General features: G+C 41.8%; 1 protein-coding gene across 10 annotated transcripts in view; it reads left to right on the top strand.

Annotated features, from left to right (window-relative positions):
- Window positions 1-24,947, top strand: part of POGZ (pogo transposable element derived with ZNF domain) — a 60,228-nt gene that overhangs the window by 9,367 nt on the left and 25,914 nt on the right. For 4 of the 10 annotated variants that reach the window (XM_073322691.1, XM_073322687.1, XM_073322686.1 and 1 more), the window contains exons 2-5: window positions 4,830-4,954; window positions 7,247-7,405; window positions 20,526-20,573; window positions 23,958-24,133. In XM_073322691.1, coding sequence (XP_073178792.1) covers window positions 4,831-4,954; window positions 7,247-7,405; window positions 20,526-20,573; window positions 23,958-24,133 — 507 coding nt within the window. In that variant the 5' untranslated portion in view covers window position 4,830. Of the gene's footprint in view, window positions 1-4,829; window positions 4,955-7,246; window positions 7,406-12,565; window positions 12,792-20,525; window positions 20,574-23,957; window positions 24,134-24,947 lie in introns of those variants that run through there. The other 6 variants (XM_073322689.1, XM_073322688.1, XM_073322695.1 and 3 more) reach the window with 4 other exon arrangements.

The following is a 24,947-nucleotide window of genomic DNA, read 5'->3' as shown; positions in this document are numbered from 1 at the left end:
CACAAAACTTGGCTGCTGAGTGCTTGCTAATGAAAAATTACCATTTTGAAACCGTGTATCCAGTTCTTTAAGCTTCCCTATCCCCAATGGAATATGAACACTACATTTTACACCAAGTGCCACATTTTGCACTTCTTTTTTAAATAAAAGGATCTCAGATATATGCCATGTAAACTTCTCACAATATGTAATGACAATCTGTTTTCCTACTAATAGATATTTGTTTCAGATTTAATGCCTATTTTATATCAATCTATTAATTTTGCAAAGAGTTGTCACTTCAGGTTATATTTTTAAATACATGTAAACATATGTTTTAAGAATGATTTAAAAAAAAGATATTTAGAGGAAGCCCATATCTCTGGTCATGTGCAACAGCTTGTTTTTTACTTCAATACCCTGCTGTCGTACAGATATGAAAGTGGGGAAAAGCAGGGGCTACTGCTATTACTCTGAATAAAACTGTATGTGACCTAGTTAAGCTTCTAATCAGGTCTGTGAACTAATATTAAAAGATAAAATCGTTCAGTACTTTCCCCAAGTTGATTTTCATGCTTAACCACATACCGCTGTGTTGTCCTAACAACCTAACCCTCTTGAGTTCCTCTGTTTTTTAATGTAATTACAGAATATTTATTGTATCCCGTAACTCATTGTTTCCTTGTGTATAGTCTTATTTAGGCTTCAGTCCTGCAAACAATTGTGGTATAACTTTACTCACGTGACCTTTGTGGAGTTGGTTCATGTGCTTACTATCCAATATTTGGGTTGGGGAGGGGGGGAAGTCCCATTCAAGTCAGTATTGTTACTACTTTTTTGACTGAAGTGGTAGCCAAATTTCAGGATTCTGAGGGGTTGTTTCTTTTCGGAGAAATTGATGATAGTCTGGTGTCTTTGGTGCAATCCTGTTTATTTACAAAGAATGTACAACATTCTGCTTCCCTGAATGCAGGAGGAACCAAACAACGGGAAATGGTTTCTTTTGTTCACAGTTCCAAGCCCCTTTCCAGTCAGCACCACTTAACCCAAAAGCTGTCTTCCAAGGCTTCTCTCAGGGCTGTGCCGGTTCTGGATGTATTCTTCGCCACTTCAGAGTCTGTCTGTTCTGGTGCTTCTGCGTATCTCTCTGACTCTCACATTTCCCCTTAGTACCTACCAGAATGCTCAGTCCCTGTATTTGCTATCAGCCTTCAGGAAGACCCCTTAGGCAGCATGGTCCAGTCACTTTCCTGGCTTGCCTTGCTCTTCAGTTCACAGGTGGTGGTTTCCATTGTTTCAATTATCAGTAAACAAAGAATCATTTAATGGTTTCCACATTTAGCCTGAATGGAAGGTGTTTAGTACACCCATTGACCCCACCCAGGTCTGTGATCCATCAACACCACCCAGCAGACAGATACTCCTAAGCAATCATGACTGAGTATTTGGATGCATTAAAAACCATTCTCCTTTAGACAATTGCATTCGATTTGAGTTATGTCCTGAAGTTTGAGAGAGATACAACTTTTGTTTGGCTAGAACTTTGATTTTATAAGGAGTAAAATGACTGTAGCTCAATGATCTGACTTACATTTACAGTCCCACTATGATTACTTAATCTGTGGTAGACTACATAAAATTAAAATTGCCTTACAACAGTAAGCTAATGAAAACCTTGGTCTGTATTTAAGCATTCTGGTCAGCTCTGCTTCTGTGGCTATTGATAACACAGATTGTCTGTAAATGAGCTGGATTACTTTCTTGCTTGTCTTCTATTGTCAGCTGTTTACTTTGGCCAATCTGTCTCAGAATGTTTCTCATCAGATTTAGTCGCTGTCAAATGGTGGTAGAGATGACAAAATGCAATCACAACAGTCTCCTCTTCCACCAAAATACAATCAAGAGGAGAAAAATCCTTTCTGCAAGTGTGAAGCCTCATTTAGCTATGCTACAGAACTGCCACTTGTTCTGCTTTCAGCCCATTAAGGCCATGTCTACACTATCCCTGTGTGAAACCCTCCCCCGCCCCCAAGGGACATAAATTTCACCAGCTTAAGTGGTGATATGCACAGTGCTGTGTCAGTGGGAGAGCTTCTCCCATTGACATAGCTACCCCCGCTCATTGAGGTGGTTTTATTATGTCGACAGGGGAGCTCTCTCCCATCGGCATAGAGCAGCTTCACAAATGATCTTACAGCGGTGCAGCTGTATAAGCACAGCTGTGCCTCTGTAAGTTTGCTAGTGTAGACATGGCCGTAAATGTGCCATTGAATTGAATTGAATTTTTTTTGGCGAATCATATGTCGAGTTCAGAGACTGCTAATTCCTGCTAAATGAAACAATGCAGAGCTAGTTCTATGAGAAAGATGCTTCCATTTTGCTTGGCCCAAGAGATATCAAGGTGTAAAGCCCTATTAGAGACCTATATGTAGAATTGAACAGTAATAATAAAAACCAGGGTGGATAAAAATCAATGATTTAAAAAAAATCGATTTTTTTTATTTAAATCGGATTTTTTTATAATGCTTTTTGAGGGAAAAAAGCTGTCTAAAGATAGTTTTAATTAAGGTACATTATAGCTCAAAGGTATCTCATCATGGAATAGGGATTATAAATGCTAATTCTATAGTATAAGACAATATATTCATGTAATGTTTAAGAAAAAAATTATAAATGAGTTCCAATTGTTCATGGATTAGGAACCCAATTTTATGGGATTCCAGGGGCTTCTGTATAGATTATTTAGGTTAATCTTTCTGTCTACCCAATGGGACTAAGTGGTCCGCCTAGAAAATACCATCAGAGATGCTTAGTTTTGCAGTTCTCAAATTGTGGATTTGTGTCTCCAGAGATAACATGCTTGTTAACAGCAAAAATGTTTTTAAATAAATGAATACATAATATATAGAGGTGAGAAATAGTTAAATAAAACAATTCAAATGTCTGTCTGGTGATGTTCTCCTCCTAATACAGCATGGCAAGAAATTCCTCCAAACATTAATTATTAACCTGTTGAATTGGAGATAGTTCACCTCCCAGTGACTTCATAAATATCTGCTTCAATTACCTTTTGGTAAATAAAATAACCAACCAACCAATCATTCATTTTCTGATATAGCTGTAAAACTAATCTGAAACATTTTCAAAATAAATCCTTTTAAAAATGTATGTTGTGTACCTTCTAAAAATGAAACCTACATCTATCTCTGAGTTGTGAAGAATATGTATTAAGGTTATAACAACCAACAAGAATGCACTTTTATGTAGAAATCCCAGATTAAATCGAGTCTTCCTGATGAGTGATTTTAAATCATGATTTAAATCAATTTGATTTAAATCAAATCCACCCTAATGAGAACCAGCTTTTTGGAGGCCTGATATTGACACTTGTCTTACCATCTGAGAAGAGACATTCTTTGTGATTCTAGAGGCTAATATCAAAAACTGTAAAGCAGTTTACATCTTGTTTTAATTCTGGCTTGATAGTCTGGATGTTTACTTAACAACTTAAAGATGTACAATCTATAAGTGTTAGTATTGCACTCCTAAATGTCACTGAGGTCTAAATTAAGTATAACCACACCGGAAAAAGACGTGGCCATTGTTGTAGACAGCTCACTGAGAACTTCTCTCTGGTGTGCAGTGGTGGTCAAAAAAGCAAACAAAATGTTAGGATGTATAAAGAATGGAGTAGATAATACTGAAAAATATAATACCACTGTATAAATCCATGGTACACCTTCAGTTGTACTGCTGTGTTCAGTTCTGGTCCCCGTATCTCAAAAAGATGAAGAAGAAATTGGAGCTCAGAGAAGTGACAAAAATGATTATCAGAAAGGAGAGAGTTCCACATGAGGAGAGATTAAAATGGTTGGAATTGTTTACTTTAGACAAAATATAGGTAAGGGGGGACATGATAGAGGTATAGAAAATGAGTGGTGTAGAGAAGGCGAGTTAGACATTCCAATTTACAATTCTTCTAATATAAAATCAGTGAATTGGAAAGGAAATAATTATAAGACTGATAACAGGAAATCCACTCTTTTTAAAACTAGCTTATAATCGACATGTGGAACTCTTTGCCACAAGGAAGCATAGTGTGGACAGAGATGGCTATAGGAGCCTGCTGGGGAATTAGTGGCTGTGAAAGTCTGCTAGTGGGGAGCTGAGGAGGGTTCAGGGCGGGGATGGGGAGCAGAGGCCTGCATTTTTGTGTGTTCACATCTTGTATGCATTTAAAATTGAAGTTTTCAGCCTGCAATTGTCACACACATACTGAGGGTGGTCAGGGAGTGCTCAAAAACCAGAATATAGACCAAAAATCATTATTATTTTTTAAATCTCCTGATTTTTAAAAAATAAATTTGATGAATTTGGGGATTCTGGGTCAAGATTTTTGAACCTTCAGGGTGGCAGCATAGGCACTGGGGGGAGGAGCAGGGGCAGGAAGAGGCGGGGCGGGAGTGGAGGCTTGGGGGGCGGGGCCTGGGGCAGAATAGGGGCAGGCACCCCCTGGGAACTGAGGAATTTGACACCTATGTTTGGCAGTACTGAAACAGAAACGTAAAGATTTGAAAGCCTGATGTTTTAAGGTAAAAACAGTTTTCGTTGTAAAGTGGGAACAAACAGATCCATTTCAAGTAGCATGTGGATTAAATTCTAAAACACAAGAAAGAAAAATGTAATTTGCGGTTCCAAGTTTCACATTTTCCCCCACCCCAGTGAAGAAATAATGGACATTACTAGTGGATCTGGAATTAGGATTCTTTGTGTAATGAGACTTTTGCTGTCTGACGAAATCTAGTTTTTTCAACACCCAATAAAGGGTTTTTCCTCTCTTCCCTTTACAGGATGGCAGACACAGACCTTTTTATGGAATGTGAGGAGGAGGAGCTGGAGCCATGGCAGAAAATCAGTGATGTGATTGAAGATTCTGTTGTTGAAGATTATAATTCAGTTGATAAAACTGCTACGGGTAATACTCTATTTTAATATAGAGTTATGCAAGATATGGATGTTGTATAGCACAGTATTTATACTTAACTAATCACTGTAGTTTCCCTGTATGTGGTGTTCAGTAAATATTTAGCTATCAAATAATAAATATATTAAAACACACATTTTCTGAACAGTTAGAAATTCCTGATATATGAAAGCTCTGTTCACAGTTATATGGCTCTGCGGGAGCTGATGTTCTGGTGATACTTCAGCAGACTGGACCTCCTCTTATTAAGAGGCAGGAAATGCAGTTTAACAATGGAATTAATGTGGAATTAGAGATTTTCAAAGTTATTTGAAGGTATGATTTGTTTTTTGGGAGGAGGAAACTTTGGTTAACAGTTGTTTGTCTATTGTTAAATCAATCAAAGTGATTGTTTTAAAAAGTACTCAGTTTATAATTTATGTAAGAATAATAGATTAAATAACACTATGTGTGTGTCTATATATAGTGCTTTACATTTTACAAAGTACTTTTGCAAATGTTACTGCTAAGTAGTATGCTCATTCCAACAGCTTTGAAAGTCTGACTCCCGCTAATTTCAACAGCAGACTGCATTTCCTATATCCTAACCCAGTGGTTCTCAAACTTTTGTACTTGTGACCCCTTTCACATAGAAAGCCTCTGAGTGTGACCCCTCCTTATAAATTAAAAACACAATTTTTATATATTTAACACCGTTATAAATGCTGGAGGCAAAGTGGGGTTTGGGGTGGAGGCTGACAACTCGCGACCCCTCATGTGACCCCCTGAGGGGTCCCGACCCCCAGTTTGAGAACCCCTATCCTAACCTATATTGTCAGACTGTCAAGATGGCAACCTGTTTGACTGTTAATTACTTTTTAAAATCACTTTATTTCCCTATTTTAACTGATTTTTTGGCCTTGCAAGTACATGTATGCTTAACTTTAAACACCTAAGTAGTTCTGTTGATTTCAAAACATGCATGCTTGAAGGATCTCGAGTCCTTACTGTATTTAATTAAATTTGATGATTAGAATATCTTTTTATTATATTGTTGTTTTTCTTTAAGAGAGAAATGTTAAGACTAATTTAAAGGGACTTAATAGATAGATACACCTCTTCTCATTTTTCAGTTTTGATTTAATAGTTCCAGTTATAATTACCCAATCTAGGTATTTGTATAAGAGTGATGCATCATAAATATTGACTTGAACTGTTATGAACATGTTGAAGGGGGCTGGATATAAAGTGATAAATATTGAAATTGGGTAATTATCACGAGATGATAATTGATTTAAAATTCAAGAGTAGATGTAACATGAATAAAATCAAAAAATATTTACTCAGTATCCTTCTGGTTCATCCCAAATTCTTGAGTCTGGTGTGGGTTGTTGTTTTTTTTAAGTCCTTTCCTAGCTGTGCTTGTGGGTGGAACAGACTGGCATATTTAATAAATTAGTCTTTTGTTTGGCCTTTTGGCTAAGATCAAGAATAGCATCAGTTTAATAGTATGCCATCCAATCCTAAACCAAACTTCGCACCCCTTGATAATCTGTACCTTATTCCCTGATAACCAGAAACTTCTATGCTTAAACTCTGTAGCGTTTTCTTTTTATTTTAACATAATCTTAATAAAATTATTAAATCTGGTACTTCTAGGGACTGTCTTGTGCTTTAGTTCAGGGGTAGTTGGCCTATTGCATCTTTAACTACTGTGAGCCTAAATTCTAATCCTGTTACGCGATGCTCTGGAAGTGTTCCTGGCAGCTAATTCTTCTTTAATTTCTTTGGACTAGCTGCTTTTTGCATCTTGTTGTTAACATGGGATATTTGGGGAAGGATTCAACACCAGGGCTTTAACAAGAAACCACAAGCTAGTAGATGCTGGGTATATTGGTAGGTGAGTAGGATAAGACAGTGCCTCCTAAGGGAGGGTATAGTTCTGCTGCTTTTTGGTGCCATCTGCTTCTTCATACTCTTCTGGCCGGAGCAGAGCAAGAGGGAGATTTCTGTGGCAGACAGAGTGGCATCAGCAAGGAGAAAATGATTCAGTAGGGGATGGGGAATAATCTGTTTTAGCAAATCAGTAACAATGGCCTTGAACTGGCCAAATGCCTTTTTTTGCTTGTGTTGCTTGGTAGGAAATACTGAGCTAAGAAAACAGGATACCTGAAACTACAGGTTTTGCTTAGTGTAATACAACAGCAGTATGCTCAAACAGCTTGCTGTTATGGCATCTCTGCAAACATTGTAGTGTCTCTGTGTTATTTTTTTAAATGTGACTGTGAAATTCCTTCCTGGCAGTTTCAGTGAGTCTGCAGCCTGTTTCTGCCCCTCTGCCGATTGTTGCCCATGCATCCATAGGAGGTAATCTCTCTACAGCTACATCGGTCAGTAGCAGTGGGGCTCAAAACAGTGACAGTGCTAAGAAGACACTAGTGACGCTGTTTGCAAACAACAATGGTAAGCAGAAATGCTTTCAATATTTTATGGGTGTGGGTGTTCAGGGGGAGATGTTAGGCCACAATGGTAGCTATGTGCTCTTGTGCTTGTGATCCGGTGAGATTTCACAAGCTAAGTAGGAATGGGTCAAGTTAGTACTTGGATGGGAGAACTCTTTTAAAAACTCTAGGTTCTTTGAGTGCTGTCCCTGTGGGTGCTCCACTTCAGATGTTGGTGCATCGTGGTGCCGCTGATCGGAGATTTTTGGTGGCAGTGCCTGGTCGGGACACGTGTGGGCAGTAGCTGTCTCACTGTAGCGTTGGCACTTCATCTAGTGCTCATGCGACGCCAACCCCCTCAGTTTCTTCTCAACCATCCTTGGCTGCAGATAGAGCTCCAATGGCCGTGTCAGAAATTTACCTAGAAAACTGTTTCTAATCTTATTGTTAAGTTTAATTTCCAGTAGTTAGTTAGTCTTAGGTTTCTGTTTAATTACTTAGACTTTCCCCATTTAAAAAAAAAAAAAAAATCTTGGAAAGCCTTCCTCTTTGTTTCTGTCTCTTTGTACCATGACAAAATTGGACAATGAAAATGCCTGGCTTTTTGGGTTTTAAACACTGCACTTCACGTAAGGACGCTATGCCTGTCTCCGATAGACACTCACAGTATGTCTGTTGCCTGAGGGAGATGCACATCCCTCAAAAATGCAACCATTGGAGCAACTTTACAGCCAGAGTGAGGAGGCATAGGGAGCTCAGACTTAAAAGGATCCTTATGGAGAAATCCCTAACACCACCATCTACCTTGGAAAAACCCTATCGTGGATTCTTCGGGTGCCTCCTCGCTGGACAGAGCGAGTTCCCTTTTCTCCAGAAAATTGAGGAAGAGGGAGGCATCTCCAACCCATGGAGATCCACTGAAGAGGAAATGTTCTGTAGCATGATCACTACCCTCGGTGCCGATGGCCAGTGGGGTGACCACATTTGATGCTCCAGGCACCTCCGCCACCGTCCGTATTGGGACCTCTGCCGGCAGAGATAAGGAGTCAAGTAGTTGGCACAAATCAGCCTCCTCCTCCACGGCATCGAATACACCGAGGAAGGACACAGTGCTGATAGCACCTCTGATTACCATGCCACCTCTATCGGTGCCGCATGCTGCGGAGCTGAAGCCTGAATGCACTAAGTCGGCACCAATCAAGGCTACGCAAAAGCCTGCGGTACTGACAGGGCCGACCTCACAGGCCTCTACACATAAGAGCACGGCACCGATGCTCATTGCACCACACTTCCTTGCTCAATCAACTGACACTGAGATAGCACCCAAGTCTGGGTGAGCTATACTTGACACCAACGGTTCTCCGGTGCTGATTGCATTGGTACAGACGTACTCACCTAATGCCCAGCAATTTTCAAGTGATGAGGAAGATGACCTAGAAGAGGCAGTCTTCTATTCAGAGCACTCCTGTCCATCAGGCACCAAGCCTCCACAATCTCACACAAGTGCCAGTGACCAGTTACACAGGGACATACCTTATGGCCGGCTAATCCATGAATGTGCCCACCCGTGCCATTCCCAGTGCACTGGGCACATTGGGACTCATGGAGGTCTAAAGATTTCAGACCCAAAGGCCTCACACTCCACAGAGGCAACAGATTTGCCTTTCTACAGTGACAGCCACTGACCCCTTGGAGGCGCATGAGGATTCTGAGGACTTGGAGGATTCCAATACTCAAGGCTGCTCACCTGCCCATAACTCATCTTCATCTTTGGATGAGGCGGTAATGCCACCTCCGCCTACCGTCGCAGATGACTCAAAACAATTCCAGGGCTTATTCAAACGGGTTGCACAAAGTCAGAACATCACTCTGGAAGAGGTGACTGAAAATCAACATCAGCTCTTAAAAAATACTACACCCAGCGTCCTCAACAAAGATAGCACTACCAATTAATAGCGCCCTGCTGGAACTGGCAGAATCAGTATGGCAAACTCCGGCTACCATAACCCCCCACGAGCAAAGGGGCAGATTTAGTTAGGGATTGGTCCTGCTTTGAGCAGGGGGTTGGACTAGATGACCTCTTGAAGTCCCTTCCAACCCTGATATTCTATGTTTACATGCCCAATAAAGGCATGTATTTCCTATTCTCTCATCCTCAACCAAACTCCCTGGTGGTGGATGCGGTGAACCTGCGTCACAGGCACCACCGGCCAAGATGCAATTTGATGATTTGGTCAAGGGTCTGATTGACAACCAGCACGTATTACACAACCTATCCAGATGTTTGGCCACCAACTAAGGCCATTTTTCTGAGCGTGGGCATCCATCACCACAGATCACTGGATACTGGAGATAGTACGATTTGGTTATGCCATCCCACCTACCCATCCCTCTTCTGGGACTCTTCTCATGAGCATCTTCTATGACAAGAAGTAAACCATCTTGTACAGACCCATTTTAGATCTCAGAAGACTCAACAAATTTGTATGTACCCACAAATTCAGAATGGTTACGCTGATGTCAATAATTCCGGCATTGGGAGAAGGGGACTGGTTTTCAGCCCTTGACCTACAATATGCGTATTTTCATATCACTATAGACCCCGCACACGGACAATTCCTACGGCTCACAGTAGGCAGAGACCACTTCCAATACAGGGTGTTACCATTCAGACTCTCAGCGGCTCCGAGAGTCTTTGCCAATACTGTTGCCATAGTAATAGCACACTGATGCAGACAGGGAATTATGATATTCCCATACTTGGATGATTGTGTATTGAAGGGTCACATTCAAGCAGAAGCAATACGCTTCACACAGAAGACTGACACTTTTCCATACCCTAAGGTTACAAATAAATGATAAGAAATCTACTTTAGTTCTGGTTCAACAACTAGAATTAATTGGCGCTTATCTAGACTCAATAGAAGTCAAAGCTTCGTTACCATTGACCAGATTCTCCACAATGACCACTCTCATATCCATAGTCACAAACAATCCAAAGGGTCTCTGCATGCACCTGCTTACAACTATTAGGACACATGGTGGCCTCTACTTTTGTGATCAAGAACAAACAACTACACATGCACGGTCTCCAGGGATGACGGAGCACACTCAACATACCATGCAAGCACAGTCTAAACAGACTCCTGTCATTACCACCAAAAGTCATACAATCGCTACAATGGTGGATAAACCCATGAAATGTGTGCGCAGGTGTCCCGTTTCACCAAGACCCAGCATCCATCCTGATCACTATAGATGCCTCACTAATCGGATGGGGTGTAAACTTGAACCAACACACAATCCAAGGGAAATGGTCTCCCGTGGAGTCATTATTACACATCAATCTACTCGAACTACAAGCTGTTTGAAACCCATGCCAACATTTCCTACCAATGATAAAAAACAAATCACTAGGAATGATGACAGACAACGTAGCCTGTATGTTCTACATAAACAAGCAGGGAGGAACTCTATCTCATTCCCTGTGCACAGAAGCCATACAATTATAGAACTGGTGCATTATCCACAATATTACCATTACAGTGTCGTACCTCCTGGGCCAACAGAACATGATGGCAGACACATTGAGCAGACAGTTTTCCCAAGAACACGAATGGGAACCGAACAATGACAACACAACACATATTCTGCATGTGGGAGTCACCACACATCAGTCTGTTCACAACATCACAAAATCACAAATGTCCAAGGTTTTGCTCATGAGCAGGACTAGGATCACAATCCCTAGGAGATGCCTTTGTCATCCGATGGAACATACCCCTCCTGTACACATTCCCACTGGTACTGTTATTATCCAGAGTGGTACACAGATACAGACCGACAGAGCCAGGATCGTACTGATAGCTCCGACATGTGCCAGACAGACATGGTTTCCGTACTTGAACCGCATGGCACTTTGTACCCCGTACACCCTTCCTCTCCGTCAGGATCTTCTCCCTCAGGGTGAGGGTCAAGTTCTTCACCCGAATCTAGGAAAACTCCACCTGAAGGCATGGCTCCCCTATGGTTCCATCATGACAAACTAACCTGTTTGGGAGAGGTTAAAAAGTTGTTGCTAAACAGCCGGAAACTTACCATGCATACCACTTACCTCCATAAATGCAAGAGATTCTCCTCGTGATGTCACAACAGCCACCTATCAGTACTTACAGCGCCGATACATTCCATTTTGGAGCACATGTTGCATTTGAAACATTCAGGGTTATCTATTAGTTCACTTAGAATACACCTCGCAGCCATAGCTGCTTTCCACCACAAGATAGATGTTTTTTTTCAGCCTTCGCGCATCCGATTACGAAACGCTTCCTTGCAGGTATTTAGAACAGGTACCCTGAAGTCCGCCACCCTACATCAGCATGGGACCTAAACCTAGTCCTCACAGGCCTTACCAGAGCCCCTTTTGAACCACTTGCTACCTGTTCTCTACTACATTTATCAACGAGGGTAGCGTTCCTGGTCGTGATCACCTCAACACGTAGAGTGGGTGAAATTGGGGCCCTCATGGCCCCTCCTCCTTATACCATATTCTTTAAAAACAAAGTGACTATGGGACCACACCCTAAATTCATACCGAAGGTACCTTCATCATTCTATCTCAATCAACCTATCCATCCACCTGCGTTTTACCCTAAGCCAGATGGGCCTACACAGGAATCTATTCTTCACACTAGATGTTAGAAGAGCACTAGCATTTTACCGAGATGGTGACCTACGGAAAGATTTCGTTCTAAGAACAATCGAAGGGTGCAGCCATTTTGAAACAAAGACTATTGAAATGGATTTAGAATTGCAGCCATTTATGTTACCAACAACAAAATATAGAACCCCCGACAGGGATCAGAGCCCATTCAACTAGATCAATTTCTGCCTGGACCACATTCCAAGCTACTCATGGGCTTCCATACACATGTTCACAAACTACTACATAATAACTCAGAGTTTAGAGGCCAATACAATACTTGGCCTTACGGTACTAGCCTCAACTGTACAGCATCCTTCTATAATGGGGTACTGCTCTACAGTCACCTGAAGCGGAGCACCCACAGGGACAGCACTTGAAGAAGAAGAGACGGTTACTCGCCTTGTGCAGTAACTGAGGTTCTTCAAGATGTATTCCCTGTGGGTGATCTAGTACCTGCCCTCCTCCCCTCTACTTTAGAGTTCGCAGAAAGGACTCTGTGGTAGAGAAGGAACCAAGGGGATCGGGCCACGGGAGCGCTAGATGAAGTGCCAGTGGTACTGCGAGACAACTACTGTGAACTACTGTGCATGCGCATCCCAACTGGGCACTGCTACCGAAAATCTCCAGCGCCAGGACGCACCAACACCCGAAGTGGAGCACCCACAGGGACACACATCTCGAAGAATCTCAGTTACTGCACAAGGTGAGTAACCTCTTCTGCTGGAAGTGGAATAGATGCTTCTCTTTTCTCTAATTCAATACTGAATCCAGTGCCCCAGCATGTTAGGGGAAACTGCTGTTGCCAGTTGTATAGTCTTTCAGATGTGGTATAAAACAAAGGTTTTGACGACTTGTGGTCACTAAAGAACCAGTGTTGCATTTTGGAAGAGTAGAGATATTAAACTGGTGCGTTGGCCAACTTTAAATTTGAATATTATTTCCTTGAACTTTTCCTGCTGTTTGAATTGGATAATGGTATTCTTCTTCACTTCCTATCCTGAAATTGTCATTCAGTGTGCTGTTAAGTAGCTGCCATGTTTAATTTCAGAGGTGGCTAAAGCAATTTCTCTGTATAGTTTGTATTTCAATGTATAACGTTAATAAAGAGTGTTAGGATCCTTTGGGATTAAAGGGGCTGTATAAATGTAAGATTATCATTCAGTGTTCAATAAATCTAATTAAAAATAATCAGATACCAATTTTTAATAGAAAAATTGATCACATCTGCAGGTAATAGGACAGGTGCTTTACCTTACTTGGAGTAGTAATTCATTTTTTGAAAAAATACCATATATATTTAAGAATCACTGCATATCATAATTGTGATAAATATTTAATAGTTTTAATGATAAGGGTTGATTAGGGAGATACTTTAAATCAATCACAAAAAATAAATACAAATCCTTGTGGTATTGGCATGCTGATTAGATTAACACTAATAAACTAAAGCTTAAGGGTTACTGATAGATAATATTCAATATTTTAAAAGTCTGTTAGAAATACGCATTAATCAGTAAATCTGAGCTTGCTAGAACAGTATTCAAAATTTGTACTTTTAGCTTAGGGGGTGGTCACTATGCAAGTGATTCCAAATATCTTCTAACAGGTTAGAGTCACAGAAATTGAATTAGAATAGTTTTTTGTCACATCTGAAATTACGGTGATTCTGTGATAGTCCTGCCAAGTCTGACAAACCCTCTTATTTTGTCCACTTTTTTTTTGGCTGTTTAAAAATAAGAGTCTTGGAAAACTCCTGCCATGATACTCTTAATTCAAAGCTCCAACATCTCATCTGAAAACGAAACCTGATTGTTCTCTATTCCTTTCTCAGTCCTTGCTGCATAGAGTCTGAATGTGTCAAGCAAACCCTTTGGGCATCTAGAACATTGGAGGCGTAGCAAGATTACTAACATAATGCTTCAGTCTAGTTAGAAAATTTCGGTATGTGTTCTGTAAATCACAGAAGTATATAAAATTGTCTTCCTAATGAATTAGATGCAGTACTGTTAATGCCCTGGCCATGAACAGCTAGTATTACATTTCTACACATCTATCTCTCCAACAGTTATATTAAAAGGAAGAGGTGTGGTCTCAGTTAACTAAGCCTCTCTTCTTTCTTTTCTTTTCTTTTTCTTTCTTTTTTTTTTTGGTCTGGCTTACAGAAATGCATTAGCAGTTGGCACTGTGCAAATGTCACTGCCTTATGTTTCTTTTAATCCTTAAGGAAGAGATTAAAATCTTCAGTCACATAGACTGAGCTAAGCCAAATGGGGGTCCTATCATTCTCCACGGTTATTTTTCTTTTGTGTGTGTGTGTGTGTTGTAGACTGTCTTTCAGTCTCAGGCTACCTGACATAGAAATGAATGAAGAATTATAGTGTGCAGCATTGCAGGTGTTGCCAAAACTCTGTTCAATTCTGGATGGCACTGGGAACTCTCAGGAGCGTAGGAGCTTCATCTAAATATTTTGCGTACTTGGATCATGGTGGAATACTGCATGTTGGCACCTGTGGTCACCACAGGATGCTCTAAAGAGGAGTGAGTCTGAGGGCTCATACAGTTACTTTTTAGGCCAGATGTTGGCCAAGAATCACTATGGCCACTACAGAATTCTGATGCAAAGTCTTTTAACTGAAGAGGTGTGTGTAAGGGGAAAATACTCTGGAGAAGCAGAGGGGGAATCTTAACAATGACCACATGGTATTGGGGCAGAATAACTTCCCAAATGCATGGAATGTGTGACTGTCAGATGTGCTGATATAAAAGTATCTGAGACCATTGTCAAGGTTTTGTGCTGGAGTGCAAGTTTGATGAAGTTGGGATATATATTGCTATCTGGTATCTGTTGAAGATGGAAGTGGAAGTCTGTTGGAGTGCATTATCGAGCCCTGTAGGCAATATGAAAGTGGAAACGAATGCACAAGTGATAACTTCTTGTTTCCATTCTTTTAAGATTTTAAATGGATGGAATGTGTCCATCAACCTTAACTGTTACTAAACTTAGTTTTGTGGTGGTGGTGTGTCCAAAGCCTAAGGGTCTTTTTTTTTTTTTTAAATTGTTGCTAACGTCAGTTTAAGTTTTGTGAAATGCTTTGCAATCCCTTGAGATGAATGGAGCTGTAGAAACATGACTATTTTCTGTATCTCTGTAGAGCCCATTAGTTTACGTACATTAGGCTACATTCTCCTTTTGGTTGCGGTCATACTTCTCCATTAATATCAGTTGGATTACTGGTACAACAGAGAAAAACTCGGCCAATTAACTTTTAAATCCAATAAGAATAAAATTCTTTGGCTGTGAATGTGGACTTTTCTTTCTGGAGCAGTGGTGTTATTTGAGCTGATGCCATCTCTTACTATTTTGATTTTGGCTCACAGGGGAATCCCTTTAGGCTTGCTGCCAGCAGGGACCGAAGTGGCAAAGTGCCAGAGGGACATCTGTCACCTCTACAATCCCTGCAATATCTACTGGCCCAGTAACTGTGAGGGTCAAATCCTGTTTTAAACTTCAGACTACATTGCAGGCTCAAGAAATGAGCCATGTCTGGAGCCATCCCAGCTTTCAGCAATTAATTTTTTACATTCCTAGGTTGTCTTGTTGCATTTTGCTTTACACTCATTAAAAAGAATTCCAAATTAGAGTGGCAAAAGTCCATTAAATCTCATCCATCTTCTCCTATTGTTTCTTATGCAATGCTGCATGCAGGGTAGCAGACCTAATATTTAACTTCTCTTAAACAAGATCCACCATGTTGATAAAAAGCCAGCTTCTGTGCCTGTGACCCTACAGTAACAAACCTGGTGCAGGGATTCCCTTATGGGCATTGTACATTTTCAGTATTAAAATGTACAAGACTCTAATGCCATGTCTATGCTACCACTTTTATCGGCAAATCTCATGTCGCTCAGGTGGGTGGAAAAAAAACACACCCCTGAGCGACATAAGTTTCGCTGGCATAAGTGACAAACTGCACAGTGTTATGTCAGCGGGGGAGCTCTCTTCTGTCGGCCTAGAGCAGCTACACTAGCTATCTTACAGTGGCACAGCTACATTGGTACAGCTGTCCTGCTGTAAGCTCACTAGTGTAGACATGGCCTAACTCTCTTTCAGAAGGTGAATAGAAGGACATAGTGGAGTGGACGGCGGTACCTTTGTGTGTCCGTGAATCAAAAAACAGAGTTGCAGAAGTTAAAGATGGACAATATCTGTTGGTTTATCTAGTCCATTTCCCTGCTGGAGCAGTATTGTTCCCTACTGTTCAGTTTTAAATGTCTGAAGTGATTAAGCTTCCACCACTTTTCTTGGGGAGATTTTCATAAATACATCTCACTTTCAGCAAGTCTTTTAAATTGGCATTCAGTCTACATGGTCCTGTTGTTATTTCCTTCAATTATTCCTACTTCTACCTCTGTGCCCCACCCTAAGTAATTCTTGGCATTTACATATATAGCTAGCAGGTCCAATATTTGTCTGCCAGTTTTGACAGCGTTCCCTTATTTAAAAAAAGAAGAAGCAATGCTGATATGAAAATGTGGTAGGTGTCCATCTTCCACATTAGTGTGACAGTTTTGATTCAATAATTTCACTGTCAAATAAAAATATAATTTACATTCCTGTAGCACTTTTCACCCCAAGAAGCAAAGTGCTTTACACACTTTAAAATATTGAAACAGTAGAAGGGAATATTTTACACATCTCTAATATACGACAACAACAACCTGACCGGATACAGCAATACTATACAATAGTTTAGGACAAGAAGTAAGAGAGAATACTATGTCCAGTTACAACTACTAGGGGAGTTTAGGCAGGCAGATTATAATTTCATTCGAATGACTGTCGACACACATTGGACTCTTGCTGTGCTACACACACACACGACTGATTCTTTTGGTCAGCAGAGTCCACTGGAGGCCCTTGGTGCCCTCACGCCTCCCCACCTGACTGAATAAAAAGCAGAGCAGGCCCAACTGGCCCTTACTTCATTCTTACTGCCCATGGCAGTGAGTTGGAACCCTGCAATGTCTGCTTACTCTGCACACTGTCATTTTTTCTTAGCCTTGTGTATAATATCTGATTGGTGTAGTTTTCTCATTTTTGCACCCATTGGTTTTATTTCTGTATAATTAGATAAGTTAGCCTACATCCCTCCCCTTGTGCTGGGGTACTAGCATTATTGCAGAATCTAAGTCACTGGGATTTAAGACTTGTTCCTTGTGTCATGCTTTGATGCCTGTTTATGATGGCACTCTTGATGCTCGCTATTCCTTGGATGAGGCAGTTCACCCATGTTGGCCTCAGTTGATGAGTCTAAAGTATTCTAGGACCTGATGAAATATATGGCAGAAACTTTAGATGTAGCCCTGGAAGTGATCTGAGAGAAGCAACACAAACTCATGGATATTCTACATCCCTCTATGCTAGTCAGGCTTGCCATGTCCATTAATGAAGGGCTACTGGACCGTGCAAAAAATATCCATTCTGGTTACATTCAGAAGAGCTGACCGGGACTACCATGTTCCTGATCAGGGATTCAGGTATTTTTATTTTTATCCAGCATTGGGTTTTCTTGTAGTAATAGCAGTTCAGGAGAGATCAAAACAGCAGGGACTTTCTAAGTCCACACTGAGGAAAAAAGGATAAGAAATGGGGCCTTCTTCAACGGCATGGCATATTTGTCAGCTAACCTCCAGAGGAGGGTGACTATCAGGCCCTCATCTCGAAATATGTTGTTGTTTTTTAAACTGAGATAAGTTGTCTTAGTTTATAAACAGGCTTCTCAAGGAACACCAGGAGAACATGAAGTCTGTCATGGCAGAGGGACAGCTGACTGCCCACACTTCCCTAAAGGTTGCGCTGTACATGTTTAACACTATAGCATTCACAAGGCTGCTGCAGTAGCCATGAGGAGGTAATACTGTCAGTCTTTGGGGATTCCCACTGAGGTCCAAGCAACAATTGAGGATCTCCCCTTTGAGGGTAACAAACTTTTCAACACTGGAATGGATGAGGCCCTCTACTCCTTGAAGGATTCATGGGTGACTGCACTCTTCAAGCATCTATATCCCGACCCCAAGGAGGAAGAAGTCACTCCAGGAGCCATCCTTCACACAGCACTCCTCTATCCAATATTACAGTTGGCCACGGAGGACCTCGGAGCCACTGAAGAGGAGACAGATACTATTGCAAATGGTCCTCTGCTGCCCAACAGTCTGGGGTTTCCACAAGGCAGCAGGTTTTATGCCCACTGCTGAGAACGGATAGTATAGCCTGATGCTCTCTCTGTGTTCAAGGGCATTCACCAAGGTTGTGACAGCTTATGTAAGGAGACAGGGAAACACAGTCTAGCCTTACTTCAACAAGCCCACTGCTAGCTGGGCAGAGGAACATGGCCAGATTCTGGTTAACCTCTGGTGCGAGGCGAGCAAGACATTCATCTTCAGCAAGAACATGAGAAATGATCATATCTACAAAACTATATCTGAGTGGCAGACAACAGACAAAAATCCACACTGATTTGGAGCATAGAATTTATAGGAGCACTGTTAGGCTCCAGATCAGCAAGAGATTACCTTCTTCAAGTGAGATTCCAAACAAAATTTAGGTGAAACTACTGAAGGAACATGGGTGAGAACATCTCAGACTTCCAGAACACACAGCCTCATGTACTTACATTGTACAGCATGCTAGACTTCACCTGCATTCTGCCTGACATGGTCTGGGACATCACCATTCAGATCCCATACCTGGACACAGTTTCCTTATATCTGACAGCCTGGATGCTGGCTAGGTGACATCCACCAAAAGAAGCTGTTCAGCTGAGGTTCAGAACATTCTGCTACAAAGCAGGAAATATTTAGCTAGTTTTAATTGCAAAGGTAAATGGAAGAGGTTTTCTATTTGGGCATCACCACTAGCTTTCTCCCTTAAAAGCACCAATACTGGACTATTTGCTAACCCTGAAACAATCTGTGCTTTCCATCCACTCCATAAGGCTCCATCTAGTAGTAATATCTGAACATCATCTTCCTATCTAGGGGTCACAGTGTATTTTTCCACCCTCAGTGGCAAGATTTCCAAAGGGCCTTATACATGGCTTTTCCTCTAGTTTGGGCACCTCATGCTCCTGGGACTTCAGTACAATACACCCTCGCTGTAACGAACCCGTTGGGATTCAAGCCATTTGTTTGTTATAGCCAGGGGTTCATTATAGTGAAAGAGGCCGACTGCCCTGGGCGGGAGGGAGGGGGAGAGGAGAGGAGGCCGCTGACAGCTTCTCCAGCCTCATGGCTGTGGCAGGGGCTGACAGCTCCTCCGGCCTCGTGGCTGTGGCAGGGCTGGAGAAGTTGTCGGCCTCCACTGCAGCTGTGGGGCTCGAAGTGGGATTTGGTGACCGGGTTCTTTATAGCCGAAGGTTCGTTATTATGAAGGGCATTATAGCGAGGATATACTATATAGAGTTAGCAAGGTGAGAGCATTTGAGCTCAGGCAACCTCTGCTGCCTGTTTGAGGAATGCCTCTATATCTGAAATTTGTAGGGCAGCTACACGGTGTTCCATCCACATACTTACAAGACACTGTTCCTTAGTAGAAGCTTCCAGATCAGATGGTGATTTAGTAGGGCTGTTCTGCAGTCATTTATTTAAGTAGAACTCCTCTAATATGTACCTCCAAGCAATGGGACAACTACACTGCTTTTTAGTCACCAAGAATAAAATCTGTCAGGGCAATCAGCTGAAGAAAGAATGATTATTTCCCCTGTATTAACTGGGATCTTCGAGATGTGTTGTCCACACAGATTACACGACCTACCCTCCTTGCCCACTTTTACTAATTCCTACTTCTGTGGGATTCTCTGTTGGTGAAAGAACTGAGGGATGATTGGGTTCACTCTTCCCTTTATTCACTTGGGAGTGTGGGGGGTGCAAGGGCAACTAGGGCACAGGCATAGCCCCAACTAACACTGCTGACCAAAGTAATCCTATCTTGCATGGAGGGGGTTTGCCCATTAAAAGCAAAATCTTTGTGGACAAAGCTTCTCAAAGAACCACGGTTACTGCAGGGTATGTAACATTCTGTTCTAGTTGGATTTTGGCCAAGATACTACTGTTAACTCTTCTTGTTGTACAAATGTTGCTATGGGATCTTTAATGACCATGAGTGTTCAGAACCTTGGTTTTATGACTCTTCTGAAAGATAACATGTCCTCGAGCACAGACCTGCTAATATTAGTTCAGTACTGATTTGAAGAATAATGCTACTTATTGAATTGCCGACGATACTATATGAAATACTCATTAAAAGGAGATCCGAGCAAAATTCCTTTCTTTCAGGGTTGTAGTCATGGCCTATTGTTGAAGAGTTCTTACCTGTACAGTCTTATTTTGGCATTTTGATATACTCTCTAATTACATGATCACACTGTTTTTTCTGCAGGACCCCTGCCTCAATCAGTGCACAGGAACAATGCTGCTGACCGAATGGGTAGCTATGCAATACTTCTTTTTATCCTCATCATTTAATGTCTGACCCCATGCCTTTTTTATTGCACACAAATTTAAATCCTGAATACAGTATTATAAATTTCCTCATGGCTTTTCTTTGACATGCGTCAGTGTGGTATCTGAGTGGTTCATAAATATTAGTGAATGAATTTCATCTTTGCAATATCCCTGTCAGGTAAGATGGTATTATCCCCCATTTTACAGGTGAGGCTGTGAGACAGATTGAAGCCAAAATCGTCAAATGCCCCACTCATTTTGGGAGCCCAACCTGAGATGCCACAGGCTTGATTTTTATTCAGAGTACTTAGTGTTTTTGTAGCACTGTGTATGTTCAGAGCACAGCTCCATTGACTTCAGTTGCAGTTGTGAGCTCTTAGCACTTCTTCAGATAAGGTTTCAGTGGGAAACCCAGAAAAATGGGGAAGATCCAGCGGGCGCTTGTGAAAAGTTTTTGGGTTAAGTGACTTACCCCTTATCAGACAGAAACTAAGTGGGAGAGGCAGGGATAGACTCCCATTCTCTAGGGTTACATTCAACTGCCATAAGCACAAAAACCCCTTTCTCCTCTTCCAGTCCCTTAGTTCATTCACTACACACCTTCCAACTTCTGCAACAAATGAGGCTGGTTCATACAGATGACACGGCCTCATTTGTTACACAACCTTGATTCATTCCCAGAGCACCTTTTCGTCTGTGCGCTGAATGAGGCAGAGATTCTATGGAAAAATATATTATGTGACCATGTAATTAAAGTCTGTATCATAATGTATATGCACAAGGGGAGTGAATTAAAGTTGCCTATGCAACCTTAATTGGGCATTATCTAACTTTTACATGCTGGACTTTTCAACCACAATGTTCTTTTGACATAACTTTTTTTTTTTCCCTTCAATGTAACTTCCTAAGCTCAAAACAAAACAAGTAAACTGAAAAACAGAAATTTCATCACATGGAATTCTATTGACCCCCACATGGGTCATCAGGAAGACTGGCACATTTAGGCCCACAGCACAGACTTCAGTTAACAGGACTTATTTCCCCCAGGTGGCTAGCTCACATAGAGGATAATGAGATGCACATTTTGACAGTGAGTTTCACTGCTATACAGTGGTAACAGAGGTATGATAGAACTCAAGAATCCTGAGTTCTATTGCCGGTTCTGTAGTGCAGTATGTTTCAGTGGTTAAAGACCTTTTTGCCCTATTTTCCCCTTTCCTAGTATGTCCTTCTCCCATTCTGTTCCAGTTCCCCTTGGCACCTGTCCCCTTAGCCTGCACCCCCAACCTGCCCGTGTCTTCCCCTCCCTTCTCTTGCTCCTCCCCACTCCCTTCCTTTTGTGCAGTCAGGTTGTTTGCTCCTATTCCTTCTCGATCCTTCGTGCTGCCTGGGTGCCAACTGAAGAAGCATTGAGCGCGCAGGAGAAACAATCCCTCTGTTCTCAGTTCTGGTGCCACAGCAGCTCTCTGGGTGCCAGGAGGGACAGTTGCAGGGACAGTCCTGCTAAGCCCCTATGTTCCCTGCAGCCCTAAGACTGAGCATGCTTAGTTGCACTCTGGGGATGGTGCACGGTCACTGTGGTTGACATAAAGGCGCTGTAGTGACAGAATCTTTGGAGAATAATGGAGTCATTGTCTAACAAACCTCTACTGAGCATGTGCAAATGAAATTTTTCAGATGCTGATAGTCAAATTTGGGTGTTTTTTCATGGGGATAGCAAAAGACACATCCTCAACACCAGGGCATCTCTCTGGCAAATATAAAGTTCCTGCTGCGTAGCTTAGAGGTGCTAGAATTTCTCAACAAAACACTGTAGAATTTGTCTAACATGAGTAGAACAACATATTTTCCCTGAGTCTCACTCTCTGAAACGGTGAACCGTTTTATGCTGAAACTTTCCTAAGAAAATTCAGCCTGAGGCAGACACCTGTCATGGGAAAATTTAGCCTGGACAGTCAAAATCTTGCAAAATTAACTGCAACTGAAAATGGCATTTTATAAGGGAAAGCATTAGGCAACTATAACAATAGTAGCAAAACCAGCACTGCGTATAACAGTAACAGGCAATGGTATTCCCGCAAAGAGACCTATTAGGTGCATAATAACTCTTTGAGACCAAAGGGATTGTGATGGAATATTTCACCATACCATGTAACATCAGGATATTGAATTCAAAGGACACAAGACACTGTCTTTTTCACAGACATGTAGACTAGGCAAAAAAGAGTTACCATTCTTTAATTTAAAAAAAAAGAGTTGCTGAACTGAAGGGGCAAAGGCCTTAAAGTATTTTAGGGTATTCTCATGACTCTAGTGTGATCCAAATGTGCTCAATAATTTTTCTGTATATTAAGGCTGAAAGTGAGATTGTGTACTGTGTCTCTTGGATGTGCAGCACATGCAAGCACTGTCCAGGAGCAGGAAGAGGGGCTAAGGTGGCTTTAAGGTCACCTTTGTGCCCTCCCTCCCTCCCGGTACTGGGTTGTTCTAGGGGGCAATGCAGCGCTCAGCATGATTGTGGCTGCCATCTCTGACTGCCTATGGTTGGCAGTGCTGCCCAGAATTTCTATGATGCTGTGCACTGTGTTTCTTCTGCTGGAAGACCACTTACACTGGGGCTTGCAAGAGGTCCTGTGTCAGTTTGCTTACCTCACCCTGAAGCAGTGCCTGCGTGCCAGTCGAATTCTTTTCTTGTCAGCTAAAAGAAAAGGAGGACTCGTGGCACCTTAGAGACTAAACAATTTATTTGAGCATAAGCTTTCGTGAGCTACAGCTCACTTCATCGGATGCATAAAGTGGAAAATGCAGTGAGGATGTTTTATACACACAGACCATGAAAAAATGGGTGTTTATCACTTCAAAAGGTTTTCTCTCCCCCCACCCCACTCTCCTGCTGGTAATAGCTTATCTAAAGTGATCACTCTCCTTACAATGTGTATGATAATCAAGGTGGGCCATTTCCAGCACAAATCCAGCGTTTAACAAGAACGTCTGAGGAACAGTGGGGTGGGGGTGGTGGGGGGTAGGAAAAATCAAGGGGAAATAGGTTACCTTTTCTCGTCTCATTATGCTGCCGGAGCAGTGTTCAACAGCTATGCTGGGGAGCAGGAGAAATCCATCTTTGAGATATTTCAAAACTACCTGTGGGTTTTGGATGCCCAGTTCTCTGCAAAGCTTTGAAAATCTCAGATGTGCAGACTAGTAAAATGATACATGGGAGGCGTGGAGGGGTGCGTCTTTTGGATAATGTATTTTAAAATGTGTTCAGTGTAACTAATTCAAATTGTGGAGGCCAAAACTAGTCACTGAGGAATCAGTATGAAAAATTTAAGGTGTGTAAAATAAGTAGATCTTGTTTTTCTTCCAGCTGCCAACCCTCTTGTTCAGCAAGGTGGACAGCCACTAATCCTTACCCAGAACCCAACATCGGGGCTAGGCACAATGGTAACACAGCCAGTGTTACGACCTGTTCAGGTGATGCAGAATGCCAACCATGTTACTAATTCACCAGTGAGCAGCCAACCTATCTTTATAACAACACAGGTGAGTTTTCTGTTCCCATGTACTTAAGTATTCTTAAATATTTTGAAGCACTCTACGTAACTGTACTTAAGTACTTTTACGTATTCTGTACTTAGTGCTTGTATTTAAGTACTACTGAAGGTACCTAAATCATAAGTAACTTAAAAAAAAAAATTAAAAAACCGCAAGTACTTTTTCAGACTGTCCTGGATTCTGGTTCATCCCCAGAAACCACTGTCCTGGGTTGGGCACTTTAGGCGCTCAGTTCCAGCTGCACTGGGCTTTTTTCTGTTCCTGCTGTTCCATCAGCCAGGGAGGGTGGTGGCCCTGCCCTCTTCATTTCTGATTGGTCACTGTGACAGGTCCAGCCTATTGGGGGGGGGTGAGTCAGTATGGGGGAGGGGGCAGAGCAGGCAGACACATACCTCTCAGTGTCCTGCATTGAGAAAACAAGCCCAGTAGCTGCTTATCCTGCAGGGTGGGATAAGAAATGCCTGCCAGGCACTGGGCATGCTCCAGTGCTGAAGGGGCTATTGGGAAATTGAGGCCTAAGGAATTGTTTTGTCAACTTCTGCTTAGTGCCACCACTACCAGTCATTGTATCATTGATTATACTTCCTGATTCATTTCCTTTTGAATTGTAAATATTCTTAGTCTTCTTTAATCTGGAAATATCTCTTCAGTCACTAATGGCGTGTGAAAATAAAGTGTTGCCGATTGTAGTGAGAACTTACTTCTCAGATGTTGCTGAAGATGATGAGAACTTTATTGAAGCAGTTTGTAGTTTGTGCAAACCAAAAAGAAAGACAATTCACAGACAAGATAAGGCACCCTC

This window comes from Lepidochelys kempii, chromosome 24, assembly GCF_965140265.1.
Source record: "Lepidochelys kempii isolate rLepKem1 chromosome 24, rLepKem1.hap2, whole genome shotgun sequence".
Lineage (NCBI taxonomy): Eukaryota > Metazoa > Chordata > Testudines > Cheloniidae > Lepidochelys > Lepidochelys kempii.
This window is presented reverse-complemented; position numbering and strand designations above follow the sequence as displayed.